This window comes from Nasonia vitripennis, unplaced genomic scaffold (assembly GCF_009193385.2).
Source record: "Nasonia vitripennis strain AsymCx unplaced genomic scaffold, Nvit_psr_1.1 unplaced0148, whole genome shotgun sequence".
NCBI classification, from domain to species: domain Eukaryota; kingdom Metazoa; phylum Arthropoda; class Insecta; order Hymenoptera; family Pteromalidae; genus Nasonia; species Nasonia vitripennis.
Window position 1 is genome coordinate 779571 of NW_022279927.1, and position 18424 is coordinate 797994.

Genomic DNA, 18424 nt, shown 5'->3' on the forward strand with positions numbered 1-18424 from the left:
ACTTGGAAACAGCCTAATAATAAAAATTCTATTATCAACATCAAGGCATGTTTTGTTAATATTATCAATAATTAGAAATATTTTAACAAAACTTTAATTTTATCACTATTGCAAAATGTATTTTAAACGAGCGACGTTAGGAACAAGTTTTTTAATATGTCATTTAGATTAAATTTATATTAAATACTCAAAACTTTATTTTCTATTTTACTCCCATCAATTATTTTTGCACGAATTGTTACGTCCGAACGTCGGCGCACAATGGAATATTCTCCGTTTTGAGTCAGCTTCCGCTAAACTCGGGATGGAGTCGCTCCCTTATTTATTTTAATATTCTGCGTGAATTTATTCAAAACCCTTTCAAAACTAATGAATAAGTCTCGTTGAACTGTAGGTCAAATGGCCTCCGACAAGCAATGTCTAGTCAACCCTCCAGGCAACTCGACAAGTTCTCCCAAAATATATTTGTAAAATAAGCGGCAGCGTTCAAAGCCTGCTCTTTTTACAAATCCCCAAACTTTTAAATATTTATTAATTAACTTATAAAATTTTTACTTACTTTTCTTTTCGAAGATTGCAGCAAATTCATAGTTTACTGGATTGTAAACTCCTTCCTTCTTGTTTTTGATAAATGATAAAATTTTTGATTGATGTATGTCCCAAAAAAAGTAATTAAATAAACTTTAGTACAAGTATGTTTGAGTAATGTATATTTTGAAATCTTTAAAAATTGTTGTCCACACTTCAGCCACCACGGTTTGAAAATTACAAAATTTAAAACTTAGAATTATGCTTGGGAGCAGCCACCTCGGCTGAACTCCTCAACGAGACTCTCATACAGACTAAACTTTTCTAGGCACGCTTTTCTTCCCTTCGCCCCCGCGTCGCATCTTTTCCATAGGCCCATCCCTTCGGGTCTTTATCTGCGCCCTCTATATCAGTCATCGACCTATAGCATCGCTGCTTTCTGCTAGGCTACCTCCTCTTCCGATCTTCTTTCGCTCTACCTTCGGTCCAGCATTGGATACTGGATGTGCAGAAATGCACCCGATAGCTAACTTCAGACCGCACTGACATTAGGCGTACGAAACTATAGCATATAAACATTCGCCGTTGCGCGTGATACGGGATTGTTCGGAAAAATTGTATCGACTATTAATTGATATAATTTACAAAGTGCAGAAATAAGAATTATAACAATATAAAAGGAATTTTCTAAAATGATCTTTCCAATGAAAATAGACAGTATAACCTCTTCTACACTTTTATCTAAAACTAAAGCTTCCAAACCCACCTACCCTGCCCAGAGCGAGTTTCATAAAAAGATATGTCGGCACATCGGAGGAAGGCGAGCGACTGCAAGCTACAAATCTAAAACCAAAATGCTTAAACCCACCTACCCTACGTGCAGCGCGTTTAATAAAAATAAAGTCGAAAAATCGGGGGTAGGGGAGCAACTACAAGAAACAAATCTAAATTTGAAGTCCTTGAACCCAGCTACTTCACGTGATGTGTGTTTTAATCGTGTTTTAATAAGAGGATTCTTTTGCAAAAATAAGTCGGCACATCGGCGGAAGGCAAGCGACTGCGTGCAACAAAACTAAAACCAAAGTTCCCAAACCCACCTATCCTGCTTGTAGCGCGTTTAATAATGAAACACGTTGGCACATTGAAGGAAGGCGAGCGACTGCGTGCAACAAAACTAAAACCAGAGCTCCCAAACTCACCTACCCTGCTTGCAGCGCAATTTATAATAAAACACGTAGGTACATCGAATCGAACACATCTGTATGAAAATGTCCAATAAGGTCCACTGGTTTATTTATAGCAAAAAATTTTCGTTTCTCCACAAGACCCTCGTTCTGATTTTCCGTGCTGTAGATCATAAACATGGATGGCAGGCCATTAAAAAGTCGAGCGAGTCTATCAGCCTCTATTATGTGTTGATCAGTAGTAAAAAGAATTCAAGTCCAAGAATTTTTTGCACATTTTCCGATAAACAGAGCTCATGACTGAACTGGAAGTAGCTAGTTTTTCCACAGATTCTGCTGACTGTCACATAGCCACCACGTTCAAATGTCACCTTCAAATGTCCACTAAGACATTCTAAATTATTTATCTCCTTAACCAGAGTGTGGACGTCTTTGTAATTTCCTGGACAAATCATTGATTCTGCGATTGTGAAATTTTCCACTCTTAGCTGATTCGTCTCCAGTTTTGTGGGAGGAATTCGTTTCAGCAAAATTTTTCTCTCTTTTTTCTCCGGTGGCACGTGTTAAATTGTTAAGGGGATCTAAATCTCTGTGAGCGCGACCAGCCATGAACCTTGTAATTTGATCTGTTGTGGCAACTGTGTAATATGGAAAAAATTCATGCTGCTGTTGCTAGGCAAAATAATGTAAAACTGATCTTTCATATTTGCGAAACTTGATTAGCCTTGACCCAGGAATTGAACTTTTCTGGATAACCTTTCTAGCTGACAAAATACTTCTTCGAACGACCCTTTCCTCTGCTACGCAAAATTTTTTCTATTTCAAATGATGTTGCTTCAAGAATCTTTCTGACTCTACTTAATTCCTCCTTGTAGAAACAATATCCTCATCTGATCAATCTTATAAATGGTAGACGGGCGGTTGACGTGTCAGAGAAATCCGTGCAAATTTAAATAACTCTAGTGTCCAACCGCTCTCGTATCCCTTGTCAAAGACGCTTCGTGCACGACTGACACGAACCAACTCACCAACTTTGAACTTTGGGTTGAGTTTGCACTCATTATTATTATTATAACGATGTTCTATATTCTCTCGCGCTTTGTTAACGTTGTAGAAGCTCACAGATGCTAGTGTCATTTTTGTCGCCGAGTGCTTGCTGTGATTGTATGCCTATATAATATTCTGCAACACGTCAATGTATCTGCGTGTATTTTTGTGAGTGGAATATCGCCAAATTCGTTCTTTAATAGTGCATATCACTCTCTCAGCGATGGCAGCCTTCGTATCTGGACAACGTGCCACTTTGTGAACAATGTCGTTATCGCGCAAAACTTGCTGCGTCTCAAAACCGAGGAATTATTTGCCCTTGTCTGTCTGGAGACACATTAGTTTACGATCATTGCTTATCACGCGCAAGAAAGCCTCAGCAGTATTTCTGGAAGTTTTCTGCTTGATCGATTCCAGCCAACTATACTTACTGACAACATCAATGACAGTCAAGATGTAAGCGTAACCGTCATTGTAAGTTTTTAAGAATCTCCAATCCATGAGATCAGCCTCCCACACGTCATCCAAATTACGCACATTATAACTACGTCACGCAAAACGACGTCTTACTGGCCTGTGTAGATTATACGCATCTTGACTCTCGAACCACTTAACAACATTTTCGCAATTAGTTTTTTCTCTTTTTTTACTGTTTTTTATCCTTTTACGTGTAGATTAAAAAAGTTCTATCTATTAAATCTTCTTCTTCTACTCATCTTACGTTATATCTTTAGTCACTGTTTAAATTGTTTTCCATTTACGATGTTTCTGTTGTTTTCTAGCCCCTTTTTTCACAGTTTGCTACCACTACTGCTGCTGCTACTGTCTGACTTCTTTTGAACTTTTTTTTTCATTCTTCAGTGATCTCCTGATACGTAAACAAAATTTTTCGAAAGTTATCTTGCTCACCATGCAACAGGCTGTCATCATCGCTAGTGCACGCTTGTCTCCGGCTGTTTTATCAGCGAGCATTCGCGAAAATGCATATTCAGCTAAAACTCGATCAGCCTTGTGTCGGTTGCCTTACTTATCGCCATAAGCTAAATCATGCTGACGACACGCCTCGTCCAACGGATTGATACTGACTTCACTACGTTCAATACGTTCCGCTAGTTTTATACCTGGACCACAGAATTTGTATCCGGGTACATGCATTTCAAACGATAGTAAATCAATCAATTTATCCGAAGCACTATTTTTCACACTCATTCGTTCTTGTTCTTCGTCTTCTTCGACGCTGATTTTGGTTTCTTGCCCGGGCTGAATCTCCCGCTCAATCGTCGCCATGTTAAGACCTCAGAATTGGACACGACTACTTTCTTTTTCGCACTCGCTTGACCTGTGGCTATTTTTTACTTCCGCTTTAGCACTCGCGCTGCTACACCACCGCTGCTTTCGTCCGCTTTGCTGCTCTCAACAGTACTGCTGCTTGCGCGACCAGCACTCTCAGCGCGGTGACGTGGCGTACTAAATAGACGATTGATGCCACCTGGCGTTAAAGCCTGGCGTGGAACAGCTCTTCTAGCACCACCTAGCGGTACTGGTGTAGAATTTCCAGATAGATCAGCACCTGATGTACTAGCTATCATGCTATTCCAAACGCGTTTATTACCGATGTATTCTCTTAGTATAAATGATTCACGAAGAGCAACGGCAAATTGCGTATGACCAAATGGTGGTGGGCATTTTCTAGTTCTCATTGTATCGTTTATCAGATCGATCATGTTGGCATTGTGTATACGCACGCCACCTATGGTCACAGTACCGTTCCCATCCCAAGTAATGTTGCCACTAACTCGTAATTTTCGCAATATGTGACTAGCTTTCTTTCTGAACTTTAAAGGTACACTCTCTATGATACTTGCATCGATCCGATCCTCTTCGTCGATCCTCTGTATTTCGTTGTCATCAAAATTGTCTTATCGTAGTCGTTTTTTCTCATTTGTCGCTGTTCTTGGTTATCTTTCTCCACTTTTTTCATAACCTTATTATTGCTATCAGCATCCTTAAATTGAAGATATCGTTGTAATACCGACCGATATTGACCCCATTTTTCTCGATCACTTTTGTAAGTAGATGAATTCAGTATGTTATTCATTTCAGCATCCAATCTAGTCATTACGGTATCGGGTGTTTGAACTGTCTTTAGTATAGAACCTTCACCATTACCTTGGCAGCCATTTGCTAGCACATTCTGAAGACGTTCAAAGTTCTTGTGCGGCACAAGCACCATCTTTTTGTCGTGTTCCATGTTGTCTACTTACTAATGATACTAGCTAGCAGTGTAATGATTGGTGCTAATAATGCAGGCAAGAAACCACCGCGTTGTACAATAATTTTCTTCTATTTTGACAGGCTTAGACAAGGTTCGGCTAGTTTTCTCAAAGTTTTTGCGTGTCTGCGTAAGCGTGACTTGTGAGACTTTTCCAGTAGAACGTTACCAATCAACACATTCAAGGCACACTCACAAATATGACGCACTATTTTCGAATCGGCTGTCTGCAAGAGAGCCTTTCGTTGTTTATTGTTCAGATGAAACAGTGCTTTCAAAATGACAGCATCCTTGCGAGTAAAGGGATGTCGCTTCTTAGGCGAATCCATCACAATGAGACGATTGGCACGAGATTCGACGTGTCGCCGCCCATTATATTTTTATTACGTAACACTGAGTAATAACGTCGTGGAATGCCGTTCTACGTATAGCGCTGTTAGTTAGCAGTATTTCCATGTTTGGGGAAGTGATCATCTCTCAAATCGTATCAAAATTGACTAGCTGACTATTCGTGTAGTAGAGACGAATACCTTGTATCTTGCACACACAGTCCTCTTCATCGTTTGGTTTCCTACATTTGTACGCGTAAAATTTTGGACCTCCTGACAGAAAGCTCGTGATTTATGTAGCAACACCCTTGTCGGCTAACGCATCCGTCAAACTACCCAATGACGTACCAATTGGTAATTCGTACCCAGCACTTTCCCCTTTGCTAACATAGAATACTGAATCAGTGTCATAATAGATGGCTCGGGATCCCAAAGCATGCAGATATTCGAACAGTTTAAGACGTGCTTGTGCCAATTGACGTAGAGGGTTTCGTCATGAACAGGTAAAATACCGTTAACCTCTACCTTGGCACTGGTAAGTAAATTTATCAAAGTCTCTCGATTGCTTACAACAAGTGTTTTTGTCAAGTTCTCACGCTGACCAAACTTCCCCCACAAAGAGTTTAGACAGAGTTTTGCCACGGATCGTAAACCGGGATTTAAACGTATATCATCTTTATTCAAACTTATTCCCTCGTCATGTTCTTATTCCTTGATGTAGCGCTCCTTGTCTCCCTCTGTGATGCAGTCTGGTGGGTAGCCCGATGCTACAATCTTTTGAGTGAAGAACTCGTTGATATATTTGGCAAAAATACCACCTTGACGTTCCCTCTGGTTGTATCGGGTCATTTCGTATTGCCAAATTTTATAAACAGCTTTGACTACGTAGCCTAATGTGACAGCCACTTTCACTTCTTCTGACACCTATGTTCCTCGCAAAACGTGCTCTTCGGGATCTTCATGAGGACAGTCATCATGTGTCATTTGTTCCCAACATGTTCGACACAATGGAAATATCAATTTGCCATGCATTTTTACTGGCAATAAAGGAATGAAATAAAGGATGATATAAATTTTGTGGAGGTAATATATCGCACGCAATCAATCAATTTACTTGTAAAATTCTTTTAAAAATTAAAACGCTGACAGCCTGTGCACGTGTTGAATGCGGACAAAAGATGGTCTTACGGAATACAGCCAGAAAAATATCGTGAACGTTGGAAATTTTAATTTTTCTTCAATGCCACTCGATAGAGTGTGCAAAAATACGTGTACAGTTGAAAATCATCGCTCTAGGACAAAAACTAAATTTTCGTAAAATAGGTAAAATTTGTTAAGTTCCAATAACTCTGTAAATATTGGAGTTATCCAAAAAATAAAAGAATTTTGGATCTCTTACGAGAAACGATTATAGGGGCCCAATATTCATACCCATAGTCAAAATAAAGTTTTAGACATTATTTAAATAATATTATATGCGCTAAGCTCGTTGATACATGCGCAATTATTTTTTCTCGAGAATCATGACTCATAGAGCAGCTGCATGATTATACTGGAGATGCACGTGTGAATATCTCGGGTTTTAGACAGTATCGTTGCCGAATTTCTTTTCTCTGCTGGTCAGTAAAAAAAGCGAATGACTAAGAAGATGCTCCTGCATAGATATACCAAGAAAAAGAATGAGTAAGAAGACGCAGCTGCATAGTACGTACTTTAATGCACGTGCAATGTTCTTGCGACTCGAGCATTGTTCCTGAATTTTCGAAGCATCAGTAAAATGAGAGTAAGTAAGATGTAGTATCGCACGTGTTTAGGGACTAACAAGTTGTCGTAGCATCACACCTCTAAAGAGAGCATGCATCAATGTCCGCCTAACTCTCTCCGAGCAATCATGAGAGATTACAGGGGCACCAATGGCAGAGTAAAGGGAGTGTACCCTAGTGTATCGCGCGAGGACTCAACAGGCTAGGACGCGGAGAACGAACAATCGGGCAATGATAAGGAATATTTAGTGCCAACTGTGCAGTATAATAGTGCTGTGAAAAAAAAAATTAGTGACGCGTAAAGACAGATGCTACCTGTGGGCGAAACAATTTTATCGGCAGGGGAAAAAGCAGACTGTACGCTGAAGTTACAATTTAAAGTTTAAAATTTGGATGTGCCCGTGCCGTTTGCTCAAAAAGAAACAGAAATTGACAGACACTCATGGTGACTGAATTGTTAGTGAAACTTTTCTTGTGTGCGTGAACAAACTTTGTGTTATGCGTGTGTGTGTTGCACGTGTGTGTGTGTGTGTGTGTGTGTGTGTGTGTGTGTGTGTGTGTGTGTGTGTGTGTGTGTGAAAGAATAATTATGCTTCCAGACGACGAAAAAGTGATGCTGCTACTGATCTCGAGATTGATGGACAACAGATCGAGCAGCAGGTACCGGTGTCAAGTGCTATCGTTCCAGCACTTCCGGAGCTATTAAGCATACAATTAATTGCTCGTTCGCTAGTACCGTATGATGTTCCGAATACACCGTTGTGGGAACTAAATTTTCGCGCTGTGGAGATATTAATGTGGCCTGAATATTATCGCCTGTATCGGATGCATCGGATGCCATTGCAAAGTGCCGAATGTTTATTTAGGTTACCAGCGGATAAAGTTTTAATATAACGTAGAAAACATGCTATGGTGCCTAAATTAAAGAGGGGACGCGAGCCAAAATACGTGGTGTTATATTTAAGTGTGTATACTTGGTCAACGGGTATGAGGGCTAAGGCAAGGTAGCTCAGAACCCTCTTCGTGTATCGCGATTAAAGGTATGTTATTTAAATTATTTATGAATTATACGATTATTTGTTTGACAATAAATTATTGCTAAAATGTCTGCATGTGTACGTGCGTTTATGTATTTGGACGATACTACCCTCCCCTACTACACTGGTCCTTCGTGGTGGGTGTAAGTCACATACATTTTTTTGTGGCTTGCTGGGCGAATGACGTACTTGGTATGGTAGGCATCGTGTAATTTGACTTCCCCATTCCCCCCAATCACCTCGGACTATGGCGCGGACAGGCCTGTCGTGGAGGGGGTTTATTTTGACGCGTCATAGTCCGGGGTATACTACTCTCCTATAAATATTAAAATTTAGTTCGTTCTTTGCAATTAAGTTATTAAAAATATCAATTTTGATATTACGAGCGAGCGTGAGCGAGCGAGTCTTTTGTCTAATAATGCATATATTTAATGGAAATGTTAATATTAGATTAAACTTAGGCTACAACACAGTATTAGGTAGAAATTCTAGAGATAAGTTGAACTTATAAGTAAGTTTCGCTTGTGTGTGAAGTAAAGAACTCTAAAGGTACGTGGTTCAAGTCCCCGTTACAGTACTATTTTAAATATTTTCTTCTTAACTTTTGACAATAATTTATGTTGTAAAAAGTTATATGGTGCCCAACAATACATTTTCAATGCATAAGAATTTGTTTAAAAAATTTTATCATTGGAAGTTCTTAAAAACTCAGGATAATCATATAAGTACTCATATCAGCTCTCACAGTATCACTCATATGAGAATTTGATAAAAAATATCATATGATGACTCATATGACCTATCACATGAGCCATCATATGAGTCATCATTTGAGCACTCATATGAGGATTTTTAGTCGGGGCTACTTGTAAGAAACATGAAAGAGCCTCTCCGTGGAACACTATGCCACACTATGCCAAACTCTAAAGTGGAACACTGTGCCACAACATGCCAAACTCTAAAGCGGAACACTGTGCCACACTATGCTGAACTGTGCCATATTATGCTAAACTGTTCCAATTCATGCTAAACTATATTAAAACTTAAATAAAACGCGAAAACAATTTTTTTTGTTTGAAATATTAGAATTGTGCTATACTGTGCTAGGCTGTGCCAATCTATACCAGCCTGTGCCAAGGTATTGCCAAATATTCGAATTGGTATATATGTAGCTTGGCACAGTCTGGCACAGTTTCGGCAAAGTATGGCACAGTGTGGCGCAATTTCCATTTTCACTAGGGTGTGAAGTGTCAAGTGACAACATCGCTAGTTGCTGAATTCGGCTTTTTCTCTCTTACTTATTCTCTTTGCATCCTTGTGTTGCGCTGATAGTAGCTGAAACAAAGGATGTGTGTATAACATGTTTCCATTATCCTGGAGAGGCGTTATGACCGAAAATGCTCGCATAAGTTATTATTTATGCATTTATGCATCAGGAACCATCAGAAGCTATGAAGCGTACCGCTTAGAACTTGTCATCGGCTACTTTGTACATATGTATATGCACTACTAACTACTAGGCCACTTTATGAAATAAGAGTGAGAATGCAGAAAATCGATTCCTATCTTTAATATGGCTGTAAAGTCAACTTCACTGACCTAACATTTCTTAAGGCTTACTTAACGGCTCTGACACTTTTTGAAGAATAAAAATCTAGTTTGACCATTTGTGAACGGCACACTCTTATGCTGTTTAAAAGCTCTTTGTATTAATTTTTTAAATGAAAATCATAGTTAAGAATAATAAAATATGATATAAGACAAATTAACTTAGAATTAACAAAGAAAACCATTAATTTTTTTTTATAATAAAAAAATGCAAACGTTATCATAGAAGTAATTAGCAGCGCGGGCGCCACGGCATTGTCTGCTTCTCAAACTCGCTTTCGTGACGCTACCGCGCCACTTGATCGATAATAAGTTGTAAGATTTAATAATATAGGTTTGGGAGGTACAATAGGTTTTGACTGCGAGCTCAACTGGCACGTTCTCGTGATGGGGCCGCCATACTTCACCTTCACCCACGATACTAACATTATTAACATTAGCATTCACCCTTTATATCTTTAACCCACTTTTGCAATAATCACTGGATTTGATATATTTAGGACGTTTCGATCAAATTAAACTTAACATTGTCGAATGTTTCAAACATTATTGTAGTTACACTCACCAATCACATCTTGAATCGTCGCTGTACTGTTACACGTAATAAAGTAGGTGTAAAAAGGGACCATGACTACTCCACCGTTTTTTGCCTAAAAACAAATAAATATTATTTTTCTAATCCTTTTTATTCAGGATTGATTAAAACAGTAAAAATAATTTATTAGATACGATTGTAGAACGGAAATTCTTGATATTTTCGTGCAAAAAAAGTATGTAAAATAAGATATCCAATCTAATCATCTCATAATCTATAAATCTCAGTGTACATCGCGCACTTTTCATCATGTCATCACTTATAACTTTTCTGGCTGGCGCATAGAGGAATGATCATCGGCGCCTGAAGGTCTCCTTAACGTGTTAGAGGATAGAGCATAAATTAAATATGCTTTGTAGACCAAACAGGCTACGGGAAAGAACGCCGGACAATAAACCAATTATGGATAGTGAGTTTACAATAGTATTACCCCAGGCGAGTAGGGTGACAAAGCCAAAACCGTTGGTTCCGATCAGGTAGAAGTCCCGGTGGCCGACGCTGGCCTCATGGATTTTGGGAGGGGGGAGGGGAAAACTCACAAGCCAAATACAGAGGTTTTTTACTTAGCGCTTTGATGGAAACATAGCTTCAAGTGATATGGCAGTAAAAGAAATCAACTACAACGGAAAACGGAGTACCAGCTTGAAACGCCAAAGCGCACGGCTGGACCATTTGGGCAAAAAATTAATGAATTGGTAAATTTTGTCTGAAATAAGAATATGTGCACAAGCAGATCAAAGATCTTGCTCAGGGCACAAGAGCATGCTATAGGGCTCTCTGCTTGACGGATGATGGTTTACAAAATCACCAGAGACACATACTACCTCAAGTTTGCGTGGCAGGAGACCGAGCATGGTCAATCTGGGAAGTCCTCATAGAACATCTGCCACTCAACTCACTGAACAACAATGGGAGGAGGTAAATACTAAAAAACAAAAAGAAAAAAAATTAAGAAGACGGTAAAAAAGGGCCACGAGGCCGAAGATCGAAAAGACCAGAAACAACCAAAGCCAAGACCTGCACGGCTTAATGCCCTGATCGTAAAAACTTCTGCGGGCAAGTCCCACGCTGACATCCTGAGACAGATGAAGCGGGCCCCAAACTGTAGATACTGGGCAAAAATGTCAGCAGGCTACGCAGGACAGCAATTGGAAATCTTTTACTCGGATTTTAGCTCACCATGGACCTTAAGGCAGCAGAACGTACGAACGAAAAGTATAATATACCTAAGTTAATAGAGTTGAAGCACTACAAAGAAAATTACAAAGTAGTGAAACGTTTGCAGTGGAGGAAACGGCAGTAAACATGGTACGATAGACATACGGTGATACACAGACCTTGGGTCATTAAAATGTCAGACGCAGATGATAAAAAAATGCATAAATGCAGCCGACCACAGATATATGTATTTAAATATTTCTTTTTTTGTAACTCGATCAAGGACAAATCAAAATAGTTTAATTCTTACTTTAAAAACTTTTTGTCTATATTTATTAGATCTAAAATATTTTATGCTAAGTTCAGTTTGTGAAATACAATAAATACTTACTAGATTTTGCAACACGTCATCCGGCACATTTCTGCTAGCATTACATAATGTGCGTGCTGCACTGTGCGAAAAAATAACTGGTGCCTTCGTTGTTTGCAAGGCAGCATTCATAGTTTGTGTAGAAACATGTGAAAGATCAACTAACATTCCTAATCTATTAAGCTCCCTCACTACAGCCTAGAAAGATAAATAGAAATTTTAAATAAGCTATCGAATTTCTATAAATTAAACGAAAATGGAAAAAGCTTGAGCCTAAGTTAAATTTTGTATTATAACAATTATTAATCAAATAAAAATTCATAAATTCTTGTAGGCGAAAGCAACATTTAATACTTTGAATACATTGTTAATAAAAATAATCCGCTGATAAGTGAATCAGCAATATGCTTCCTCAAATATTAAAAAACGTCAATAATCAGTAATTATAAAAATGCTATTAATTGCTATAATTCTTTTCATAATGCTTAAATGGTGTGGGAGAGGGGGGTATAAAAGATAGAGTGACAAGTAATAAAGAAAAATGTACATTTGAACGTTGTGATAGAAACATCAAATGAATCTATTTTTGCTTGTCTAGTCTTTTACAGCTTCTTAAACGTATCAATTTCAGAATAGGGATGGTGACAGAATGTGAAAGAGCAAAATGTATTTTTTTTATATCAGACATATCGTTAAAATCAAAACGAGTCGGTCACTTGACTTTGGTAGGAGAGGGCAAATCGGGTATATTCGTGTATTGTTAAAACGCGACGTTGAGCAAGCGCGAGGCAAGGTTTAGGGTTTCGCGTATCAGTCCCGGTCCATTGCACAGGCAGATAGCTTCCAGCAAAAGTGTGTGTAAGCAAAAGAACAAGACGTCTTGGTTAGCTTTTTTTATAACAGAGAAGGACAACCCAGTATGTTGACCAGTGACCGAATGAGAGTACGACGGCTCCTGTAAGTGAGCTATCAACATCACTGGCAAAGAGTGTGTGCGAGTGTGCTGTATGTTGTGCACGCCTACCGAGAACGGTAACTACAAGTATGTAGGGCTTAGCCCTTTTTACAGTCTGTTCGATATAATTTTCTAAAAGATTTTTGCTATATTACGTATAAGTGATAATGGCTGATACTTAGCAATACATTTACTATATTCAGACTTAAATATGAGAACTATATCAGCTTGTTTCAGCGCATCTAGTGAAATAGATTGCTGTATACCGAAATTAAAAATATGCTCCAAGGGCTTTGTCAGGAACTTAGCAATACACTTGATTGTACCAGCATTGATATTATAAAAATCTCCTGCTTCCATCTTTATTGCGTTTATTAAGCTATGAATTTCATTAATATTGGTTTGCTATATAAATATTGACTCTGTTACAATGCCGCTACCCTAAGCGGGTCTTGGGCGTTGTCGTCCAGATCGGACGGGTGGGTGCCTATCACCACTACACAGCGCGTCCTTAGGTTGCGGATAGAGGAACAGCCCCTTAGAAAGAGGTTAGCTGCGAATAAATTGAATAAACAGCCGCGGACAGCCGATAGGAACTGGCGTGGGTGTGATGAGCCTACACTGTCGAACGCATTCATCTAGAAACACTACGCAAGCACCACGACAACAAAAACACTTCACATTATCTCTTATCTCTCAATCTATCTCTTTCATCACACATTACAAAAATGGGCCAAAATCCTGCTGCCGAGGAGGATGCGGGAGCGATGACAACTGCCCCGAAAGGGGATGTGTAGAATGATTCGTCACCTGGTCTTACGCGGTAACGATGCCAGCGAAGGCGCGCTGCCTTGCAGGGGGGCGTTAGGATGCGAGAATGAAACCGTAGTGTGTCTGACGACGAATTGACACTGTCCTCGTCAAAGTCGGAAAGCTCTCATACTTAGTTCTAGAGAGGTATGGGGGTTATCACCTCTAGAACGGTGGACTCACCTGCGATCGGAACAGGATCCGAAGCGCGCGGGTTTTAACATAACATCATGGCTCAAAAAAATCAAATCCGAACCAAAAGGGACTTAAGGGTTGGAACTTGGAATGTTCGCAGTCTATACAGAGCAGGTGCGTTTAAAGAACTCGTAAAGGAAGCTGATAGGTACAATCTAGATTTGGTAGCAATACAGGAATCGCGGTGGCCAGATGGCGGAGTACTAGCATCGGGTAACTTCACGTACCTGTATGGGGCCGGGAGTGGGGGATCTCTAGGCACCGGATTTATCGTAAGCAAAAGCATCATACATTCGGTTAAAAGTTTCAAATCCGTCAATGATAGGCTCTCGTACATCATTATCGAAGGTGAATGGTATAGATATGTATTCATTAATGTACACTGTCCTACGGAGGACAAAGAAGAAGAAGCTAAGGATCTCTATTACGAAACTTTAGAACAGGTAATCGACCAGTTCACGTCTTACGATACAAGAATAGTATTAGGCGATTTAAATGCTAAAATAGGTAGGGAGGAAATGTTTAGGCCTACTATAGGTAAGGAAAGCCTGCACGAAGCCAGCAATGATAACGGTATTAGGGTCATAAATTTCGCGGCGGCAAAAGATCTTATAATCAAAACTACGTGTTTTAAGCACAAGAACATACACAAGGCAACGTGGACATCGCTGGACGGGGCCACACAGAACCAAATTGATCATTTCCTCATTGAAAAAAGACGTCATACTAATGTTCTTGACGTAAGGGCTTACAGAGGGACAGATAGCGACTCGGACCACTTCCTATTAGTAGCCAAATTAAGAGCTAGACTAGTAGCGAATCAAAATAGTAAACGAGCAAACAAGGTAGAAAGCTTCGATATTGAGAAACTACGAGATAGAACAGAGCGAATTAGGTACCAGATAGAAATTAATAACAGGTTTCAGGCACTTGAAGAAGCAAACACATCGCCGGAGGGGAATGACAAACCGAATAGCTTATGGAGGGACATCGAACAAACGGTAAAAGAGGCCGCGAACAAAGTACTGGGTAAAAAGAAAAAGCCAAAGAGCAAACCATGGTTTGATGAAGAGTGCGAACTCTGGTTTGAAAGGCGCCAAAAGGCTAAATTAGATAGCTTACAAAATAGAAGCGATAGGACCGTAGAAGAGTATTCTAACGTAAGGAAACAGACGAGCGCGATCTACAGAAATAAGAAGCGGGAGTATCAAAAGAATCTTATTAGGAGAATAGAAACTAACAGTAAGGAAAATAACCCCCGCGAAATGTACAGAGGGATTAACGCCATCAGAAAGGGTTTTAGGAGTAGAGCGCAATTGATGAAGGACGAAAACGGGGACCTCGTAACAAATGACAACGAATTACTGTCGCTGTGAAAAAATTATTTCGATAAATTATTAAACGTGCACGAAAATAGCGAAGAATTAGGGGACGAAATTCACACTGCTGAACCCCACGTGGAGGAACCGAGCTACCAAGGAGTACAGGCCGCGATTAAAAAACTAAAAAACAACAAAGCCGCGGGAAATGACTCTATACCAGCTGAGCACGTAGCGAGAATGTGAGACGGCCGTACGGCAGCGCGTGTCATGAAGGGCAGGCCGATGGTAACGCGACCTCTAGGTAGACCTAGACGTAGATGGGCGGACAACGTAAAAGCGGATCTAGTAGAAATAGGACGGGTGGGTGTCGATCGGAGAGGTGCATCTTGGGTGGGGTTGACACAAGATAGGGCAGCGTGGAAGGCTTGCGTAGATGAGGCGATGAACTTTCGAGTTCCAAATGCCATGTAAAAAAAAAAATATAAATATTGACTTGCTATTGCTTGCTGGAAGTTTTTGCTGATCATCTAACACTTTACTGATTTGATTACTTAAATCGATTGAAATTTAACTAAAATAGCCATTTATTACAGAAGCAATAATTGGCCTATTTACTAGTTTTTAGTTATTCACAATTATATAATCAGGTGATTTTATTTGTTTGTTCTTTTTATCTCGTTTACTGTTTATGATGCTCTACACCACTTCATCTTATTTCGTTATTTTCAAATTTGTTTTCAGCATCTTTTATTGTTTTAATTCAAAATTTTTCATTGGTTTTATATTCTAACTTTAAAGTTATGTTTGTAAGATTAAACTTTTCTTTAACTTTCTATAATGTACATATGTTTCTAGCTTATCTTCTGCATTCTTAAGCTGATACATAATTATTAAGCAGATAGTTGTTATTAAATGAAGTACACAATTTAAAAGACTCAATATCAGTTTTTCTAGTCTTTGCAAAACATCTATACAAGAATCATATTTTTGTTAAGTTGAGAGGGTCTTGTTACTTCTCTATAGTATGGTACAAATTTATGTTAAAAAAAATCATGTACAAATTCTTGACTTATTAAAATTGCCTCTAGATTATTATATTGTAGATTATTGTCCTGAGTAAGAGAGATAGGGAGATAATAAGTGTCAAGAGAGATTTAAATTTGGCAACGTACGATGTTACACATATATATATATATATATATGTGTATTATATATATATATATATATATATGTGTGTATTATATATATATATATATATATATATATATATATATATATATATATATATATACATATATATATATATATATATATATGTGTGTATTATATATATATATATATATATATATATATATATATATATATATATACATATATATATATATATATATATATATATATATATATATATATATATATATATATATATATATATATATATATATATATATATATATATATATATATATATAAAGTGTGGGCCATTTTAATCAAACCAGTCTAATAACTCCTAAATTAAGCCATGAACAGAAAAATTGTTCAGATAAAAGTTGTCCAGGATCAAGGGGGACATCCTTTTGTGCAATTAGTTTTGACCTTGAACTCAAATTTCAAGGTCATTTGAAGGTCAAATTTTTTTTAAAAATAGGAACCCCTATTTTTGATAGCAGATTTGGATAGAACAGGAAATTTTACGTCCGAAACGGTATTTCAAAATTTTTTCATGACCTTCACAAGGTCATTTCAAGGTCAAATGTTAAGAAATACTGTAATTGCTATTTAATCGCATTTTCTGATAGAATAATCGTAGTTAATGTACTTTTATAATGAATATTCAAACCCAATGTGACAATCACCATGAAAATATTTACCTTGAAAACAAAATAAAAAAGTGAAAAACTCATGTCACTTTAATCCAAGTTAATTTAGTACATTCCCGAACCACCTTTTCTCCTGTACCACATTGTAGGGCTAAGCCAGCCGAGCAAAACCTTGTTAGGCCAGAATCTCGAGACAGGAGTCGCGAGACTTTGACGCTCATCGGCGAGTGTCTGACACCCCAGGTTTATTAGGAAGAGTTTTGGCAAAGCGAGGGAAAATATAACATGTTTGTAGCCTACAGTATATCGAGGAAAATTCTACGTTATAATATATATATATTTTTTTTTTCAGCACATATTAATCACATACGAAGAGTGGCTGGCATCGATCACGTCGGTATAGGAGCTGGATTTGATGGAATAAATTTGTAAATATGAAAAATATTTTTACTTATACATTTTCCTGCATCCTGCTTGAAAATATCAAAAGATTAATTTAGGATAGCATGTATTGACATTAGAAACATCAATTACTTATATTTGATGAAATTATAATTTAATAGATATGTATTCTGCGCGAGTCGGTTCTTTCAGTTGCTTCAAATTAGCGTAGAAATGCGAATGCCGATGGACTCGAGGGGCGAGAGACAACGAGGTTGAAATAAGCAACACATGGTTTCACAATTACGATTGTGAAGTTAAGCTTCTATTACTACTTTAACATTACATAAGTAGCTACTCTAGACGGATTCTGCGTCCCCCCCCCCCCCACTACTCGACCCTTTCAATTCACTTGTGCAGGTAAGAGAGCTGAGCTATGCCTTCCGACCAATTTATAGGCATAGGTATAACAGATAAATATTCATTTTCATCACTTTTTAATAAAAATTATATCATGATATGTTGTTACGAGCTAAGCTCAGCTTCGATAGTTGTAAACTACTTGTTGTGTACTGCTTTTCTAGTTGTTGTTAGGTGGAAACTTGAAGAGTTTCCCCTTTTTATGTGAGTTTGCCTATCTGACACGCTCTACAGGTGTCCAGGGTGGAATCTGGTTTGGATCCGTATCCCTGCCTACAAATGTTTTTTCTTTGCTTTTGGTAGTGGTCCAAATTAATATTTATGAATATTACCTTGCGATTTTTCTGCTTGAACGACTGAATAGAAAACTCTTCCTTCTAGACCTTTTCTCCTTTTGATATTTTGGGATTTTAGGAATGAGTAATTTGGATGAAATATATATGTTGAACAAACTGTATGGTCCAATTCTATGTATATTTCCCTTTTAAACAAACTCTTTACAATTTTTACAGGAAATTCTCACATGAAATCTAAATAATGAACACTATTATCTCTGAGTAATCGATTTGGATCTGTGAATTAGAATCTGACTAAAACAAATCTAAATCTCTGAATAAAAATGTGAATATA

At 38.2% G+C, this 18424-nt stretch overlaps 1 protein-coding gene across 11 annotated transcripts in view; it reads right to left on the minus strand.

Annotated features, from left to right (window-relative positions):
• Positions 1-18424, minus strand: part of LOC107982149 (dipeptidase 1) — a 662392-nt gene that overhangs the window by 169942 nt on the left and 474026 nt on the right. For 8 of the 11 annotated variants that reach the window (XR_004345325.1, XM_031933340.2, XM_032602222.1 and 5 more), the window contains 2 exons: positions 11913-12089; positions 10334-10418 (listed from right to left, as the gene is read on the minus strand). Coding sequence is in view for 10 of the 11 variants with exons in the window: in XM_031933340.2 (XP_031789200.1) it covers positions 10334-10418; positions 11913-12089 (262 nt within the window). In the remaining variant the exon portion in view is untranslated. The remainder of the gene's footprint in view (positions 1-10333; positions 10419-11912; positions 12090-18424) is intronic. The other 3 variants (XM_032602224.1, XM_032602223.1, XM_032602225.1) reach the window with 1 other exon arrangement.